The sequence below is a fragment of the Vicia villosa genome, linkage group LG1, assembly GCF_029867415.1.
Source record: "Vicia villosa cultivar HV-30 ecotype Madison, WI linkage group LG1, Vvil1.0, whole genome shotgun sequence".
Taxonomy (NCBI): Eukaryota; Viridiplantae; Streptophyta; class Magnoliopsida; order Fabales; family Fabaceae; genus Vicia; species Vicia villosa.
This window is the reverse complement of record NC_081180.1, coordinates 64,205,829-64,227,012: the sequence shown is the minus strand read 5'-3', so window position 1 is coordinate 64,227,012 and position 21,184 is coordinate 64,205,829. Positions and strand designations below refer to the sequence as shown.

The 21,184-nt window shown below is 39.7% G+C and overlaps 1 protein-coding gene across 1 annotated transcript; it reads right to left on the bottom strand.

The window, feature by feature from the left end:
- Positions 1-16,171: 16,171 nt before the first annotated feature.
- On the bottom strand, positions 16,172-17,639 carry LOC131607935 (dof zinc finger protein DOF3.4-like). The gene has a single exon (XM_058879882.1). It carries the CDS (start codon positions 17,120-17,122, stop codon positions 16,424-16,426), a length of 699 nt encoding a protein of 232 aa, XP_058735865.1. The 5' UTR covers positions 17,123-17,639; the 3' UTR covers positions 16,172-16,423.
- Positions 17,640-21,184: the final 3,545 nt, after the last annotated feature.

Here is a 21,184-nt window from a genome sequence, read left to right as displayed (position 1 = left end):
AGACATTACTCACTGTAACAGCAGAGAATTATTCCTTCCAAACCTAACTTTGAATATTTAATTAATTAACTTGTTTGGTTTTCGATTTGGTTACTGTAGCTAGAAGACAAAAACGTGTAAATAAATTGAATTAGTAGCCGTGATTATAGAGGATTAGGAATAGAATTAGGATAGGTGGGGACAGAGGGGACAATATAATGAGTGTCAGGCAGCGTGGGGGGCAATAATTGGGTCATCCCTATGATTTCGGACGCATCACTGGCAAGATACGGGTGCCTCTGCGTAAATTTATTTGATACTAATATATGTAAATTTGAAATTTTGATATTTAAAAATAAAAATTTTGTATTTTAAATAGAGATAATTGTTAAATAAAAATAAAATATGTATTTTGTTGATAGTGACGCATAGAAAAATAGAAATTTTAACATTTAAAAAAAATTGTGTCTTAAGTAAAGATAATTGTTAATTAAAACAAAATACGTATTTTGTTCACAATAACCTATGAGAAAATTTAAAATTTGACATTTAAAAATAAGAATTTTATTTTTCAAATAAAAATAATTGTTAATTATAATCAAATAAGTATTTTGTTGATAGTGGCCCGTGACAAAAATAAAAAATTTGATATTTAAAAATAAGAATTTTGTGTCTTAAATAAAGACAATTGTTAGCTAAAATAAAATAAATATTTTTCGGATAGTGGTCCGTGAGCAAAATAAAATTTTGACATTTTAAAATAAGAATTATTTGTCTCAAATAAAGACAATAAAATTGGTATTTTGCTCATATTGGTCCGTGAGAAAAATAGAAATTTTGACATTTGAAAATAAAATTTTTAATAATCATAAAATAATTATATTTTCGGTTGAGTACATTTTTATGTGTTGCTCTTTATTCAATTTATTTATTTATTTATGCTTAATAAAATAAAAAGGAGAAAATGGAAAGAGAAAAATTAAAATGAAGAGATTTGAAATTTGGGAGAGAGAGAGAGAGAGAGAGAGAGAGAGAGAGAGAGAGAGAGAGAGAGAGAGAGAGAGAGAGAGAGAGAGAGAGAGAGAGAGAGAGAGAGAGAGAGAGAGAGAGAGAGAGAGTAGTTAAAAAATGAAGAGAGGAAAATCAGACTCCTCCACCGTACCTCTTTCTCTCACTATATCTTCTATTAGATTTTACGTTACACTGTAGCTATAAATGAGATTACTCTAACCACACACGTAGACTGTTGGATAGTGATCATATGGTATGACAAAATAGACATTTTTCAACGACAGACCAGTGGTTGTCGGTCGCATGCGCCCTCAACAAATGGTCTAACTAGAGAGAGGTTGTTTTACTTACATGCCATAAAGATGAAACAAATATACCAATATTATGAATGCAGATGCAATATTTTCAAGGATCTTTAGGAAATTTAGTTAGCAGCATTGAAAAATGATTTGGTCGCATCTTTGTTTGAAGAACTCTGATTCTTGGATGTTCTTCCATGGGAATCAAGCTCACCATATCCAGTGGGTCATAGCCTCTGATTCGGGGATACTTTTGAATTTGAAGGTACATGGCTAGAGGAAAATCAATCATCTTGCCCCTTGATAGGTACTGAGTCTCTGAATTGGAAGGTATGTGGCCAGAGGAAAATAAATCCTCTTGCCCCTTGATTAGGAATTCGGTCCTTGATAAGAGTGCCTGAAATTATGCGCCCTAAATCCCTAAGATCCTTGAAAGGGTTAGTAAACATGCAATGTTATGATGTCATGATGTCATGATGTTATGCGGATGCAATGCATCAGGCAAAACGTAAGGTGATAAGGACAAACAAGTCCTACAAGAAAAACCTGCAAGGAAACGAAAGGGTTAGTAGCACACACAAGCAAGTCACATAAGTGTCCTTAGGCTTAGGGGCTTGCATGAAGTTCGTAGGTAAGTACCCTCCCCACTGAAGTTAAGTTGGTTCAACCTGTCCTAGAATAGTAACCGGGTTCTATGGTGCTCATATCCCTGATCTTTCTCGCGGGCATGTCTCAACATGGCACTCAATCGGCCAGCCAAAAGCATCCCTAGAGTCCAATCTCAATAAGTGTAGCATCGAGTATCAACCGGCTTCAGTCAGGAATCCAAAGCCAGCTATCTCACTACTTCCTATAGGCCAAAGTCAAGTTCAACTAGGGTTCTAAGGGTGAATTAATGCTTATGACACCACGCGGTAGCCAAATGTCTCCTCGATCATATTCAAGGGCCATCAGGACAAACCAAAGCATCGCACTAACGGTGGCCACTAGTTCAACCATAACGATACATGTCGTACAGCCTCCCTGGTCTAATGCCACATACCTAAGGTACACTAGATCCGGGTGTAGGATCTTTCACACAGCAGAATACCTAAAACAGCCTTTAAAGATAAAGCAAACAAGTCAAACAAATTTAAAGTGGTCCTAGCTCTAAGGTAACCCCTCTTTTATTCGAAAGCATCCCCAGCAGAATCGCTAGTTCTATAATACGGTGAACTGACTTTTATTTTTATAAGCAACAATGTTGAGATGAGCAAGAGTCGCCACCGACTTTTATTTTATCCAATTGGGAAAGGCTAAAAGAACAGGAAAAGACCTTTTAAAAAGATTTTGAGTTCGGGGGGTAAGTTATACAAAGGGAAGGTGTAAGGCACCCTTTGCATCCATGGTTATCCATGGGCTCTTAATTGCTTAGCTCACTTTGTTCGTTTGAATTGTTTGAAAATATTGAGAAAAAGTTTGAATAAGAACTTTAGCTTGTAAATAAGCGTAGTCTTATTGAATTTGATTTTGAAAAAAAGTGTAGTAATTTGAATTTTAGAGCAAGCAATTAGTAGCAACTACCCTAAGTTTGAAAAATTATTCTTTTAGTCTTTCGGGTGAAAGGGTCTATCCATACCATGAGAGGGCAGGAAGTCTTTCAATTGGATGTTTAAGGGTCATCGAGAAATCGTTCGCCATAAGACTGTCCCTTGCCATAAAGAGGGCAGGTAGTCTAAGGGAAAGATATAATAGTCATTTGAGGCATCATGCGAGGATACCTTAGCAATTGGGACAAATCGTTTTTATAAGGCAACATCGAGGGAGTTTCAATAACTTTGAAGGCAACATTTGCTTTAGGTATCCTCGGAATCGAGGGACTTGACTATTTTTATGCAACAGAATTAATAAGGAAACCAGGCTACAATATAAGGCAACAGGCAGCATAAGAAGGGTTACCCTAAAGGTGTGTGTGTGGCACAATCATGTCTTTAATTCAGATATTGTTATCTTGTAATTAGTGATCTAGTTCAGTTCAAGGCTTGCACTCCCTAAGATTACTAACCACAACAGAAAAATAAAGGCAGAATTAAAACCCTACGCTATTACAATAAACACCTGCGGGGATGGGGGAAAAACAAAACATAAAACTAATTTGCACATCTTTAGCCTTGATCTTCCTCGAACCTTCGATTGACTCTGATCATCTGAGAATTAAACGAAAAATGATAGTGGTAAGTGTATGAGTAATTCATTGACAGTTGAAATCAATCATAATTCAAGCCATGAGGTAAAAATTAAAATAAAAGGTAAAAATAATTTAAATAATAAAAAAGAGGGGTCAGAACTTAGCTTTTTGATTGCCCTGGTGCGTAGTCGGAAGATCTTGGCTAACCCTGAAAAGTAGGCGTGAAGAAGAGAAGCGTTAGTGCATTTACTGATCTAAACCTGAACCTAAAAGGGTTATTTAAGAAAACTTATTGTGACCTTAAAAGGTTTATAAGGCTAAAAATGCGTTAATGGATACCACCTACCTGGCTAGGGTTTATAAATGAATCAGGTTAACAAACCTAAAACCTAATTATTAATTTTTAATCAATTAAGTATATACAAATAATAATTTTTATTGTTCAAAAATAATTATTGATAAAATCGGGGAAAATCGAGTTTTCGACTAAAATAAATAAATTATAATTTTATGAAATTTTTATGTGATAACTCTTGATTAAAATAAATATAAACTCAAATAAACAAATAAATAAAAAGAATGAAAAAGAAAAGGAATTGTACAATTAAAATAAATAATAAGAAAAAATACTTAGCTTTGGGTCCTATGTGGTGAGCCTCTGGTGGTCCATGATGTGCCTTCGCGTCCTAAGGCGTTGGATCTGGTCCCTGAGGAGATATGATGGTGATTAACCGGTGGCGCATGGCATGCAGGTGTGGGGCGATGCACTGGATCTTGTGTAGAAATAATTGAAAAATAAAACTTACGATCCTGGGGATCGAACCCAGGCACCATACGTAGATAGGTTGTGCCCCTTGCCAATTCGCTGCACTTAATTAGTCAACAATATAACACAATGAATATATAATATAGAAGATATGAACCTGAATGGACCCAGTCAAACAATGCTAACGTGGGGCCCAGAATTCCTTGGGAGAGCCAATCGTTGGTGGAGAGAGGCTATTGAAATTCTGACCAACCATTGATTACCGTCCACGCGTGATCGTATGCAAGAGAGAGAGAGAGAGAGAGAGAAAAGAGACTTTTGACTGGCCAATAAGTTGCGTACGCGTGGACCAAGAAGACTGTTCACCGTCTTCTTCCTTGGGCATAGTCATTAGCCACGATTTTGCTACCTGATCGCTGCGAATTGGCTGCAAAATATCCTAGCAAAACCTGCAAACGAAGCAATCACAGAAAAACAACCGGAATGACCAAAACAAAAACCCAGATCGCATAAATCAAAGCTTCTGATCACGAATATGGTGTCTTCGGGGGCTGAAAACGTCTGCAAGTGTGCCTCCGAACATGGTTTCCGTTTGTGCCCTAGCCATGGTACTACGCCATTATCACGTTAAAGCTTTGAACTAAAGCCTCAAATCCCTTCCAAAACATTCCATGAACTCAAAAAACAGGTTAAATTCAATTGAAATAAACTGAGGCGTGATATATGAAAAGTTGAAATATGCATGAATATGTCAATGGTAGAACACGACTTCTAGGAGCATTCATGCACGTTTATTGGTTCAATACTACCTTAGATTACCTGTGGAGGTGAATGGAACGAATGCTTGGCTTTGATAATGGCTAGACCATAAAGCTTGATTTGCACCTCTTCTTGAACTTTTGGCAAGCTTTGAAACCCTAGCTCTCTCCTCCCAATTTCGTCCTCTCCTCATTAGGTTTTGTTATGAATATATAGAGGAGTTTTTTAGGGTTGAAATATTGGGCAAAAGATCATGTAATTGATGAGAAAAATATTGGAAAATATTTGATTCAATATTACTCCAAATATTTCTATTTTTGAGTGTTCTATTATTTTATGCATATTTTCCTTTTAATCTCAGCCAATGAATGAAATTTACTCAGATTTTAATCAAAGAGAAGAATTGATTCCATATATATCATTATCTCATGATTTATTTGATTTTGTTTGATTTTAAAAGATTAAAATCAAATATAAATAAAATAATATCATAAAAATAATAATTTTTGATCCTTTGACTCCCTTTGGGCTTAAGATTTCGTGGACAACTCAAATTTATAGGCCCACCATTTAAAAGTATGAAAATCATCACTTAGGATCCCATGCATTTTTCCAAATTTCACCCAACTTCTATCAATCATAACTCATTCATTTTTTATCATATGACAGTGATCTTGTACTTTTTGGAAACCCCAATATGTCCTCTACAAGTCACTTTGGAACATATTTTTCATTTGGAGATTTTATCTTGAAGATATGTCTCCTGACAAAAAACAGCTTTTTGCGATCTTCTAAAAGCACCTGTAATGTATTGGCTCATATCTCTTATGCGGAAGCATTTCTTGACCTTAGGCCCAACATCAAAGTTGTAGAGAATCAAATTTCCTTGAGAATGAGATTTGGTTGAGGAATTTCTGAGAAAGTATGAGAGAGTTATGGCTGGTCAAAGTTCAGTTGACTTTCTCCTATGAAACCCTAATTTAGAAACCTTTGAATGTATTGATTTCTGATCTTTTCTTGATGAATCATGATCAATCCTTGATCAAATGGTGAATGATACTTCATAATGAGGATGTTGACCAAAAATCAGAAGTTTTGACTGTGGTTTGACCATAGTTTGACTTTTAGGTCAACCAGTCGATTTGTTGATTATTTGGGCCATTGAGTGAGCAATCTTTTGAATCAGGGCTTGACACTTGGCATGAGGATGCTTTGAATCCTATGAGAGATCATAGAATCCACTTGAGGTATTAGAGGTTCAAATTCCTTGATTAGATCAGAAACCCTAATTTAGAGGCTATTGCATTGGAGAGAGACCGCATGCTTCTTTCTTGTGTCTTTTTGAGCATTTGAAAGTCAGATGGACTGAAATATGAATAAATATGTTGGGAAAATTTTGGGGTATGACACCAGGTCACATTTTTAGTGCAGGCTCGGCCATCTGTTGGGCCAGCAAAATAATATTTTATTAATATTTACTTTTATATAAATAGGATTGTGTATGGTCATTTGATACTCGCATTAGTTACCACCGAAATCCTTTTGTCATTCTTTAAAATGTCTTCAGTCACCCTTCCAACGTTTCCACTTATCAAAAGAGATGCTCTACTATTTTTTTGTCAACAAAGCCTCTGATGAATATCAAGCTCTGGAACACGCAGACCTTTGAGCAATTTCAGAGGTCTTTGACCCGCTGGTTAAAGGGAGACATTTCATTCGGTGATAAGATCAGGAGAATCGATAGACAAGTTATAATTTCCAACCCTAATGGACTAGAGCGTTCCTAGAAACTAATGAAAAGCAACGTTGATGTCCTTATGATGATGCTTGGACCACCCGGTATTGTTTTGTTGATTGTAATCTCTTAGTTATGTTGATTTGTTTAGTTGTTCTATCTGTTTATTGTGTTGTTGTTTTCTGTGTGGTTGTCTTTATTTTGGTCTCCTCGAATGTTGTTATTTATAATTGAAATGAAAGATAAAAAAGAAATTATATTACATTGCTTAAATGTTGAGGTAAACATTATGGCCTATTAGATGGGTCAGCTACAAATCGTACATTTACTTCGAATATGGTCTACTTTGCGACCTATCCCACACATTCTCTTTTCCTTTTACACATCGTCCTTAGTTCTAATCCGAGTACTATTTAGGCGTCCTCTTTTTTTCCTCCGCATAGTCTCGTCATGACAAAGAGTACTCCTCAATATTGCGGCCAGTTTTCCTGATGTGGAAGTGCAAGGAAGCTTTCTTGGTAGACTTTAAAAACATTGTGAATCTTGAACATGTATGACATGTAAATGGTGTAGTCTTGGCATATACTTGAACATGTTGCGATAACATGGGAGCAAGGGAAATGAAACACTTAAAATTGTCCACAATCACACATCCGCTTCCTCAGATCAACGGTGAAAATATTAAATGGTTGACCATCGTTTTGGTTTATTCTTCCGGCCACCATGAAATAGAATCTCTCTCGGTCGAACTACATGACATTATGACTGCTAGCTTTATTGACTTCTTCATCCATTCCCTTGATGCAATTATCTGTAAAAGTTTGACTGAATCTTAGATCTTTGTCCATTCATGGCCGCATTTACCAAACAACCTGCTCAACTGAAAAATATGTAGACTAAACCAAAGAAGCTATTGGAAGGTATCGGGTTGTCTTTAGCACAAAGTTCATTGCTTCTTCCAGGTTAGTAGTCATGTGTCCCCAGTGTTGTCCTCTGTGAAACTCCTTTGCTCACTTATCCCGAGGAATGTTATCTATCCACTATAGAGCATCTCTATTTGCCCTTCGTATTACCCCCCTACAGTATTTATACTTCGACTCTATCAACGCATACCCTGTAAATAAAAAATGTTTAGTGCATTATTACGATAAAATTTCTCTAATACATTTTATTGAACTAGAATAATTTGGTGTAAATTTGTGTATGTTTGGATTTGAATGAGTTGATTACACAAGTATAGGTATATAAATGAGTGCAATCAGAAATGGACACATAGGGGCTAGTCTAAAGAAATGATGAATGCATGTGAGGCCGCGTTGGGGCTCGTCCAAACAAAGGACGGATACAAGTGGGGGTCGTCCAAAGTTTGGCTGAACCTGAACTAAAAGCACTAGGGGTCGTCCAAAGCTTGGTCGAACCATGCCTAGGTGTGATTTACAAAGCATGCATGCAGGGTGTTGTCAACTCATGTTGCATGATTCCTTCTTGGGGCAGGGAGTAGTCATTTCATGCATGGGTTGCATTGTTAGCTGTTGGATAATAGAGTGTAACCATTCTGCATGGGTTACACTTGTTTGTTCATTAGATACTAGCATGCAACCATTTTGCCTATGTGTGTGTGTGTGTGTGTGTGTGTGTGTGTGTGTGTGTGTGTGTGTGTATATATATATATATATAGTGAGAATGGATAAGTTATATGAGAATGTGAGAATGAATATGAACCATTAGATTGAAAAAGGAATGGTTGAGATTAAATTGTGATCTTTAATAAATCTTGTGTCATTAAGAGGAAAGAGAAATTATTAATTAAATTTTAAAAATATCTTTTAATCTCAACCATTAAATATAAATCAAGTGAGGTGATAAAGTCGTATTTGGAACGAGCCAGTTTTGGCCGAATCGCCGAAATCACGAGCAGAAGTGTTGATTCAATACTGGTAATTGCGATGTTGGAAAGATGGAGGTCGGAAACACATACGTTTCATTTACCAACTAGTGAATGTACAATGACATTAGAGGACATAAGTATGTTGTCCGGTCTTCGTATACATGGTAAAGCTGTTAATGGTCCTTCTCAAGTAGGCGGCAATGTATATATCGAAAATTTAGGAGTGGAACCTTTTAGCGCAGATAGACACAAGTCATCGATAAAAATCACATGGCTTCAAGATATGTTAACTGAATTAAAAGTAAAGAATGAACCGATCGAGGAGGATAATATTCTACATGCCAAAATATATATTTTACTCATCATTTATAATATTTTATTTCCTGACGAAACCCTTAATTTACCGCATTCATCTTGGGAACCTTTGATACGAGATCTTGATAAATGCGGGTAATACAGCTGGGGTTCTGCTTGTTTGGCTAAACTCTATAAAGAGATGTGCAAAGCAAGTGTTTATGGAGTCAAGAGTAATGGAGGATGTGTTCTCCTTCTCAGCGTGTGGACCTTCTTGAACATACCACTCATTGCTCCAACAAGTTACGTGGTATGTTCCAAAAGGTCCATTTATAGTATACAGCGATCATTTGTATCTTACTTTTTACAGTATGCATTTTGATTGCAAAATATATTGGCGAAACTATTTCATAAGTTGCTAAGGGGAGATTTTCTCCTCTTCCCTAGAACGATGTTCTTGCCAAGGTTGTATGCCTTTTTTCCAGTTTACTTAAGTCCTAACCATTAGGACTGGTTTTCCATTTTGGTATGAATTTAGCAACATAACAATAAGAAAATGGGAGGATGGGCTTTGTTCATGGTAAAAGGTAAGTTGAAGTTTGTCGTATCAATGGATGTTGTTGATATTCAATGGTGGTACCTTTGGTTCAAGCACAGAGGAAATAAACTTTCATTGAAGAAATGAATTCATTCATTTATTTCATTCACTTCTTTAGGATGCAATCGAAATAATGATCTAAGAAGGACGCCTTCCTAAGTATGCAAAAAAGGGCGACGCTCCTCGGCGAGAAACCAGGAGACAAGACAAATTTGATGATGATGGATCCCCTGATCCTCGACCTGTCCAAGTCTCCTTCTGCATTTCAAGACCTGAGGACTTTCTACCTCCTCGAGAGATGACTTCGGCATACAGCCAATGAGAAAACTTCCCCGCAACAATGGTCATCTCAAATGGAGCTGTCTCCGATCAACTTTCCGTCGAATCAATAAAAAGGAAATTCGACGAGCTCATCGACAACAGCGCCGACCTCGGACCTACACTGAGGAAGTTCAAAGGCAGATCAGAGCCGATCACCTTCTACCTCGAAGACCTACCCAGAGGATCCCTCAACGCCAACATTCCTCTTATCATCCGAGCAAAAATGGCGAACTTCGACGTCCTCCGGATTCTGGTCGACGAAGGAAGCTCTTAAAACATCATTTACTCGCAGTTGTTCAAAACACTTCAACTCGACGACTCTCACCTAACTCCATACGTAGGCGCCGACCTTCAAGGCTTCAACGGCTCCACCTCCAAACCGTGGGGTTACGTCGAGCTTCTCGTCACACTCGGGGAAGGTGACACCACTATGGTAATCAAAACCCAGTTCCTGGTCATCGACTGCGAGTCCCTTTACAACAGCATCCTGGGAAGACCGGCAATCGCCGAGCTAACAGTTGTCCCATCAACCACCCACCTAATGATGAAGTACTACACAAAGAAAGGAAAGGTCGCAACGATCAAAGGGGACATCGAAGCTGCGAGGAGATGTTTCAACGCCACTGTTAAAGGCTACCAGTCGATAAACAAACAACCTCGACTAGCAAGCAAGACTGGAGAAAAGGAGAAGAAGACAAAACCAGACATCAACTCCATCGACCTAGATGCACGTTTCTCCGAGGATGAACTGAAAGCCGCAACACACAACCAAGAAGCCCCCAAATCCAGAGAGTCCACCCATCCTATCCGTCCAAATCCCCGACGGTGATTTCGAACTCGTCCCTTTAGGAGACGACCCAACAGGAAAGTGAAGATTAGAGCAGGACTTCTAGACCTTGCCAAGAAACAACTACAAGCCTGTCTTCGTCAGAATGCTGACTTATTCGCATGAAGCGCAACGGAGATGCCTGGACTCGATCCTAAGGTCGCCTGTCATCAGCTTAGCATAAAATCGGTCACTAGGGTTGTAGCTCAACATAGGCGTAGGCAGTCTCCTAAGAAAGTGGAGGCTGCTGAGAAAGCTGTAAAAGATCTCCTAGAGGAAAATTTTATTTCCGAGGCCAAGTATTCAACTTGGCTCTCAAACGTTGTACTCGTCAAAAAATCTAATGGAAATGGAGAATGTGTGTTGATTATACTGATCTTAATAGAGCTTGTCCCAAAGATGCTTATCCATTGCCTAACATTGGTAGACTAGTCGACAACTCGGCCGACTATAAATTCTTGCCTTTTATGGATGCTTATTCAGGTTATAATCAAATTCCCATGGAGAAATGCGACAGAAAATGCACGACCTTTATGACTGAGTCGGGCAACTACTACAACAATGTAATGCCCTTCGGCCTCAAAAACGCCGGAGCCACCTACCAACGGATGATGAATACGGTATTCCGAGGAGATATTGATAACACCCTCAAAGTGTACATGGACGACATGATCTTCAAATCCCGAGAAGAAACGAACCACACCGATCACCTCGAACGAGTCTTTGTCCGAGCAAAGAAGTGCAAGATGAGGTTCAATCCCGAAAAATGCACCTTTGGGGTACGAGCCGGGAAGTTCCTAGGTTTCTACTTGACAGAACGAGGAATAGAGGCCAACTCCGACAAATGGCAAACATTTTTCAAAATCCCTACACCAAGCATGAAAAAATCCATCCAAATCCTAAACGCGATGCTCACGACACTATCCTGTTTTGTCGCAAAATTTGCCCAACATGCACTCCCATTTTTCAAACTCCGGCGCAAAGAAGCAATGTTTGAATGGACCGATGACTGTGAGAACACTCTGTCGCGCCTCAAACAAGTCCTTTCACAAACCCCGATACTCAGCCGACTAGACAACGGGGAGACGCTCTACGTCTATCTGGCCGTGTCAGCCGAGGCAGTTAGCGCAGCAATAATAAGGGAAACTCCTGACGTTCTCCACACGGTCGGATGACAACTAATGGTCGAGCACACAGAAATACTTGCAGAATTTTAGCATACGAATGCACAAACATAAACACTTAGAAATTCCAAAGGTATATAACAAAATGCACTACAAGGACTGAACAAAGGTCGATAATATTCAAGTATTACAAAAAGTACGGACACGCAAGCCCCCAAAAAAGAAAAAATATAACGGGCACAACCCCTGTTCAATAAAAACTCAAATTTGCCATGCAGGCCGAACAAACACGGGATTCAGGACCTTCAGCTGAGACACCGCCATGTTAAAGCCCGCCTACCCCATCTCAAATCAGTCAAGCTGTAGCGCCTCGATCTTCTCGACAAGCTCAACCCGGGTCCCCAAACCTTTCACGTCTTCGGGCTCATCATCAGCAACCCTCCATTCGACTTTCAGATCCTCGACCAGCTTCTTCTTCTCCTCCTTTCATTCCTCGGCCTTCTTCGCCAACTCATTAGTCTTCTTCTTGAGTTTGTCCTTGGACACACTGAGGGAAACCTCCACCTTCCAGAGCTTATCCTCGGCAGCCTTCTGGGCGTCTTCGGTCTTTTTCGGGTCAGCGCCCGAGACTGTTCCTCCCTGTGCAAGGACTTGCGCCATCTCCAAGACCCACATCATGGAGGCGTCATCATCGACAAGCTACTTCATGCGAGCACTGGGGTCCATCTTCTCGATCTTCTTGGTGTCTGTCGGAGACACGCCCAAGGGGAAATGTCCGGAGTAACCAGGCTTAGAGAAACACGGGGGCAGCACGAATCCCCGGTCCTGATTCTCCTCCAAGACCACATCACCATCCCCATCATGGTGCCTCTTCATCGGTCCTATGTAGGCCCCGAGAGCTTATTGGTCAAGGTTAACGACCACAGGAGAAGAACCGCCATCGTCGCTCGCCTGCTGACCGATCCTGGTTTGCTTTTTCACTCTAGACCTCCGGGTCTCGTGCGCCAGTTTGGTGAGTTTGTCATTGGCTATCGGCATGCTATCTGCAAAATAAAAAAAACTGGTTAGTACGAGATAACATATCTACCGAGCAAAGAAGTCCATTCTAAACAACCTAACAAAGCCCTAGCCTCCTCGACCATCTTGCACGAAAGGAGGGCCTTAGTGTTTATGGCCCGAGCTTCCCAAACGGTCTCGCCCTGCTTGTCAACCACCGGCTCCCCCGCTGTCATCACCCATTGAGCCAAATTGAAACCTTCCACATATCTACACAGGGCCGCGTAAGCCGATGTGTCCCGATCGTCCAAGTCCTCATCCTCATAAGCATAGTCCTTAGGATTATTGACGAAATGTGCTCTTCGCCACCTAAAGGGGAACCATGACGTCAACTTGGTTTTAACCTGACCTTGATCGTCAAGGACCGTCATGCCATCCTCGTCGGTGACGGAAACCAACCTCACGACCGAATTGTACGCACTTTCACTCTCGGGATGGATGACGAAATACCGATCCTTGAAGTCCTAGACAAAATCCAAAAACATCTTAAAAAGCATGCGGTCGGCATTTTAGAAAGAGACCCAGCTATGTCGTCCCCCAGCTGACTGCCGCTTATTTCAGAAACACTAAAAGAACAACGACACCGTGGCCCCGACGCGTAGATAATCACACACGACCTCGAACGCCCGCATAAAAGCAAAAGCGTTTGATTGAAGTTGAGAAGGCGTTATGCTAAGGTTTGCCAACAACGCAATTTGAAAACTGGAGAAAGGGAGCCGGAATCCAACTTCCTTAAAGACGTATTCGTACATAGCGAAACAATCGCCAAGAAATGCAGAACATATCCGATCGGTGGAAGACGGGCAACTGACGACCCAATTCCTCGGGTCACTGCCCCCCTATTCTCGACCGTCCGGAAAGCACCAACTAAAGAGTCGGCATAACGTGATGCCACTCCCCTCGACTCCTTAGCGACCCAGTCCAAACCCGAAGTCGTCACAGAGTCGAACAGAGGGATATCCTACTTGGATTTTAGACGAAAGCACTATCTCATCCTGGACGGCCGGATCACCTGCATGCAGAAGGAAATAAGTGAATTTGACGCCATATCAAAACCACCATTCCACTGCAAGACAAGTGAAAGGGTAGAGCAGAGGGCGACGGAGGCCCCCGATCGAACCCTTAGCTAGCCCCCGAGCGGCAATCGAACGGACACATGACGCACATCCCGAGCAACAAGATGCATCTATCGTGGGCAAGACAGGAAAAACACGAGTTTCCCAGGCTAAAACATGAAGGGCCCGAGGGAAAACATGAATTTCCTGGGCAAAAGCATGAAGGGCCCGAGGAAAAACATGAATTTCCCAAACAAAAACATAAAGGGCTTGGGGGAAAACACAAAGACTTCATCAATCCCTCGGGGAGGATATCCCATTGTACGGGATCTCATGCAACCTCTCTAAAAAACTAACACCCGCGCCATTCTGGATTATGAATACAAGCGGTGGAGGAGTTGGGGACACGCCTCCCCGGACTCACAGTAACGCCTTAAATCACGAAATCTAGTTGAAGGGAGGTTCGAGTGACGTACTTGATGGTTGCATGTTGAAAGGGTGAAACAACGTCTTCACGGAGATTCCTGAGATACAACAAGTAGGGAGAAAGCAGATGAAATTTTGAAGTTTTCAGAGAAGTGTAAAACCCCAAATGAGGGGTTCTACCCCTTCTTATATAGGGACTGCACGGGAGGCAAAACGTCGCGTCGGCTGACACGCCTCCCCCTAAGCGTCGCCACCATCATAACCCTAGTCCCTAGGCCATCATTGCGCCATTAATAGGCTACCACGTCATCAAGCGTCTCCTACACGCAACCGTCTCCATTTCCCCGCTAGAAGCCCCCGTACTGTCGTGCGTGTCTCACTGGACGACCCTCTCAGAAGAAATACTACTCGGCCGGTACCATCGAGGACTCCACCGGGCGTATACAAAGTCATAGCTCCCTGCCCGGAAGCTGCGACTTGGGGTGCTCCTGTTCTGGACTAGGCTGACCCATGACCCAATTGGATTAAGAGGCCCAAATCTTTCTTAGCCCAAAAGGGATTCCTCATCGTCAATTAGTACCCGTCAAGAGGGCGTCGTTGAAGTTACCTTCAACCGCCCGGTTACACCAACCTTCGGCCAGGTAAGATGCAAGCCAAGCGAATCCACCCGCCTGGTCCCGAACGGATACCTCCTACGGGCATTGTTGCATAACCCTACCGCCGAAGACCCTCCTCCTCGTAGGGTATTCCTTCCCCAACCCACCGAACAAAGCGGAGTCCACGCGTCCCTAAAAGACGGCGTCTCTCCCTCAAACTTCAGAGTGGTTGGCCCATGATGGAGACCACACGCTGGTCTCCACTACACACGTAGGATCTTGACAATCTCCGAATTGGGCTTGGGTATACAGTCCAATAGCGAGATCTTGGCCCAGCGCTGGGGCTATAAATACCCTCTTTCATTAGAGGGTCAGGTATTCATTCATTCTCTCTCTAAACCTTGTACTTGCTCTCTGATCACTTTCTTTCTTTGGCATCGGAGTACCTTGCAGATACACCCTCCCAGTTCTTCAAGTCCACCGCAGCTGACTGTGATGATCCACTCTAATCAGGTAAGATCAAATATTATACCAATGTTTATTAGCCTACTGGACTATTGGTAAAGACTTACAAGATGGCAAAAGGATCTTGGGTTCTATTCTTTTTAAGAATCAATTTTAATTTTTAATTTTATTTTTAAATCTAAATTGTTTAAAATTAAATTTAGCATTTAAAAATAAAAAATAAAAAATAAAATCGTAACAATACAATCTGGATTTAAAATTAAAAAGAAAAAATTGTTTGAAAAAAATAATAACAAAGGAATAAATATGACCCGATTATATTTTGTAAAAGATTAAATTAGATTTTTTTTAAAGATTAATTTGAGGTTTGGAATTTTTGAGGGTGACCTAAAAGAATCTTCACTCTATAAATTATTAGAACTAAAATGAACACTATTTTTAGAACTAGTATTTATTATTTTCCCTCAAGCAATTCCAACTTACTTAAACTCGAATCAACCTTACATCTTAATGTAAGAGAGGGGAACAAATTCAAAATTTTGAATCCACAATTTGAGCAAGATGGTACAAATAAACCAATGTAATACATAAATTTTTCTTTAAAATTTAACTAATCAACAAATTTTGCTCAGTAACAAATTCAAACTTTTGAATCCACAATTCAACAAAAGTACCATGGATTCTGAATTCTGATACAATTCTCTGTACAAATATTAGACAGTAGCAATTTAGAGAACAAGCAATAGCATTAGCATCATCTTACAATACAAATTGATCAAAAAATGTAAACCAGAACCACCAAAGAGTTTAGTCATAAAACACCATTAATTAATTCAGGAACATACACATGACAAAGGATTTCATAAGAAACATAAACAAAAAATAAAAGTCACAGGTGTTCTATCTATGATGTCTGATAATGATTATACCCATACCCAAATCCGCATACACACGCCACCACATACAAGAGAAAGAAGAGAAAAAAAAAAAAACTAAACTTGATTGAACTAACAGAACACCCTCCTTTGAAACCAAAAGAAATGTAGAACAAAAAGAATTCATTTGAGACCATTTCCTGGTGTAGAAATTGCAAGTCCAGGCCAAGAGAAACAATCACCGCCAACAAAACCATTTTCGCCACCTTCCAACTGCCACGAGTTTCCGATACCAGAAGACACAACCGGCACACCAATGTTCGATCCATCCATCATCCCAGGAAAACTCCATTCCCCTCTTCCTATCCCAAACCCCATATCTCCAAGCCCGTGTCCAAGCCCAAGCCCAAACCCACTTAATGCCAGAAACCCAGAGTTTTGAGTGTTGTTGTTGTTGTTGTTCAACAACGAAGTGAAACTCCCGCAAACACTCATATTCTGCTTCCCCTCGCCGTCAACACCACCATACGGACAAGACGGTGCCACCATTGAATGATAGCTATGCTCCGGTGCTGATGTGATGGCGGAAGAGGAAGAGGAGGAAGTAACAGCAACATGATGAGTGCGGGAGCGTTTTGCGTTTTTTCTGGTTCCGCCTCCGACGGGGATGTCACGGAGAGTGCCGCCGTGAGTCCAGTACCTACGGCAAGCTTTGCAGAAATGACGAGGCTGAGAGTAGTTGTAGTTGTTGTAGTAGCAAAACTTGGTGTTGGTTGAATCACAACGAGGACATGGGAGATTCTCTTGCTCCGGTGCAGGTGCTCCGGGGCGGTTCTGTGGTTTGATTGATCGACGGCTCTCACCAGAGTCCGATGACGGCATTGTTGAGTTTAGAGGAGTGAGAAGTTAAAGTAAAACGCAAGGAATGAAAGTGGAGTATTTGATAATGAGTTGTTATGGACTGGAATGGAAGGAGAAGAATAAGAAGAAGAAGTGTGATGAGTGAGTGTGTGTGGGGTAAGGGTTTATGGTGGGGTGGGGTGTGGTTTTTATGGGAGAGAAAAGAAGTGAAGTGATAGAGAGAGTGAATGAGACAAGAGAGTGAGAGAGAATATTGTATGTATGGTGAAAACAGAGACATATTCTGATGCTTATATCAGACAGAATGGGTTCAGCTTTAGTACAGTGTTCTGTTAAGCACGACATTTCAGTCGGCTACTAGGGCTGCGCCACCTGCAAACACACCACCTCAATTCTATTCTCTCTCATAAACATAATTTAAGTTGATGGTTTTTAAACATAATTTTATTTGGGGGGGAGTAGTATTATAATGTTTGGCTTCTTTCACTTGGACTCATGCATTTACCTATGAGATAACCACGCACAACAAACCGACAAGTAAAATAATTTAACTGAAACAATCTCACAATTAGCTCATGTTCCAATTAATCATAGTCAGGTTTCTAGTATCAATATTTTATTCGATTCTCCTGTCTTTTCCTCATACAATCTGGTTTCGCAGAGGAAGCCTATAAACCATAGGTTGTTTGGTAATAAGATTATCCACGCATCGAATTTCGATCTTTGTTCTTATTCTACTAGTACTAGTAAATCTAAATACTAAATAAACTATGGATGTGGATAATGTCACATTCAAAGTCTTTTCACCTTGCTCTATTTTTTCCTCTAATTAGGCCAACACAATTCAACTCATATCTAGAAAATCGTACCGTTCAAACCACATGCAACAACAACAATACACACTTCCAATATAAAAAAACAAAACAAAATCATATGAAATGTCATTGTTAGTAGACATTAGTCACTGTAACAGCAGAGTATTCTTTCTTCCAAACCTAACTTTGAATATTTAATTAACCTGTTCGGTTTTCGATTTGGTTACTATAGCTAGAAGATAAAAACGTGTGAATAAATTGAATTAGTAGCAGTAATTATAGAGTGCATTTCTGATTCTACTACTACATTGATATGAATTGGAACTTCGCGTGCTTTATTTTCTTTTTTGTGGTCATTTGAATAATAATAATGTAAAGGGAAATGGTTCAGATGAATAAAGAAATTTGCTTTTAAAATTTAATACAATAAATGAATGACTATTGACTACTGTACGCAAGTGTTTGTGGAGTTTGAAAGTTGGAGGTGAGGCTCATAACACAAAAACTCAGTCAAAGAAATTATTAATTACGAAAACTATATTCCTTTTTCAGGTCTTATATGAGGAAGAAAAAAATTAGAATTAGATTTAATTACATTTTTTTCTTTTTGTTATATTTTTATTCTTCAATTTTTAAAACTGTAATTTTAATTTACTGTTTTGATAAATTTTAAAATTGAATTTACTTATTGTAACACACTTAAGTTCGCGTGCTTAAAATGTATGTAGCGGTTACTTTATCTTAATAAAAAAAAGTTGTGAATTAATTTTTTTAAAATATTGTTTATCTTAATTTTTTATAAATAAGAAATATTTATTTAAGTATTATAAAATAATTAAGTAATTAGAAAAATCGATGGTCCTCTAAGTTAGTAGCAAGTTTGTTTTTTATTTTATTTTTTAATATTTCATAATTTTAAATGAATGTTTCTCAATCGACCCATGGTTATCTTATATACCACGCAAAATTTCAATTTTGCCCCCAGCTTTAGTAGATGCACATCCGGAAGTATCCCATATTTTAAAAAAATTTGATTCCTTTCGTACATGCATTTACGGAAGCGTAATAAACTAGTGTATATGAGGGAAAAATACACATAAAAATCAGTTAAGGGAAGCCTCCGTAGATGCATCTACGGAAAAGCTTAGTGCCACATTGTTTCATTTCTTCAAACTTTTCATACTCCACACCCTAAAAACCTGACATCATCAATACCCTATTTCACTCTAACACAAACTTTTTGGTGCAACAAATCAAAGGGAGTAATAAGAGTCTGAATTTCAGGTAAATAATCACTTTCAACCACGACATTGTTCACGTTGTCAACGGTTTTTTCTGCAAAAAAAAGTTACGTAGCTTCCATAGATCCATCTACGGAAGATGTTGAAGATGAACACTTCCGTAGATGCATATACGGAATAGTCCCTGCAATTTTTTTCCAGCATTTTGTAATTCTGTGTGATTTTGACAAAATAGGTATGGTACACCCCGATAATATTTCTTGAGAATTAGCTACTTTAGTCGATGTTTGTACGAATATCGATGGAGTAGTTGCAAATGTGGTAGATGTCGAAGGCGACTTTCGTAGCAAGCAAGACTTTGATGATCGTGAAATCATGCTAACATGGATTCGTAGAAACGCAACTAATCTTAGTTTTGGTCTGATGATAGGAAGATCGGATAATGGTACGGCAAGAAGAAACCCGTTTGTAACAATATTGTGCGAAAGAAGCGGGAAATACCATCCTACTCTAAAGAATTTTAAAAGAGACAACACGGGTACTAGAAAATGCGAGTGTCCATTTAAAATCTGTTGTTACATGTTGGCTAGCACGAAGTGGAGATGCCCTGTTGTTTGTGGTTTGCATAATCATGATTTGTGCGCAAAATTACAAGGCCATCCTATTGCATGTCGGCTCAATCCGGTTGAGAAGGCATCTATTAAAGACATGTCCTTGAATTTTGTTCAACCGAAAAATATACTTGTCACATTGAAAAGGAAGGAACCCGACAACATATCAAATATAAGGCAATGTATAATCAATAGTACTGCAGTAAAAAGGCGAGTAGGGGAGATAGGAGCGAGATGCAACATTTGTTGAAAATGTTGGATGATAACAAATACGTGGTGCGGTACAAAAATTGCGATGACAAGGTTATTGTCCGAGATATTTTTTGGACTCATCCAAATTCCATAAAGTTGTTCAACACTTTTTCGACAGTGCTTCTTCTCGATTCTACCAACAAGACCAATAAATATTGACTCTCATTATTCGAGATGGTCGGTGTTACATCCACCGAGAAGTCATCTGCCGTTGGTTTTTCTTTTTTGGAGTGTGAAAAAAAGGATAATTTTAGGCGGCCCTTGGATGTGTGTCGCTGACTTTTGAAAAAACAAGTCGATATGCCTAAGGCGATTGTTACGGACCGCGACCCCGCTTTGATGAATGCGGTTGCAAAGGTATTTCCTTCTTCCGATGCATTACTTTGTCGATATCACATATCATGTAATGTGAGAAGTAAGGTTAAACCGGTTGTGGGAACGAAACAAGTAGCGACCGAAGGTGGGAAAGCGGTGAAGCCCAGAGTGATTGTTGACCAAATAATGGATGCATGGGCTCGTATTGCAAGTTTGTCGAAAAAAGAACAATTGCGGAGGATTGGATTTCTAGAAACAGCCGACATGAAACCGTCGTCTCAACCCGTTAAGACATAGGGTGCTCCGAAGAAAGTGAAGTCTACGCCAAACGACAACTCGACAACACGGTATCCTTCATATTGAGAGCACATCGACAAACGCTTTCCCGACTCACCTACTCCGAAATCGAAAAAATCTCAAAAGAGTTCAAACAAGGGAGCTCGTATAAGCAAACTGCCTCTGACACCTATTCCACCACAAGTTTTGACTCTGATTCCGAAACCTATTGATCAAAAAGTTCAGATTCCAACACCTATTGCTCCATCAATCAAAGAGGTACAAATTGCTCCAAAAATTCCATTCATTGACGAAATGCCGGTTTTTATGCATAAATACATCGACCGAATCGTTAATGTGGTGGAGGACGGTAATTATGAATTTCGGGCCGTATCGGCTTTGCTTGGTAAGGGAGAGGATGCCCATGAGCTTCTCCGTCATGATCTTATCGAAGAGTTGATGAACCATAAAGACTCGTATACGCGGGTATTTGGAGACGAAAACAAATTTGTTAGATTAAAATAATTATCTTTAAATAGTGATATACGGTTTTCAATTATAAAATTCTTATAT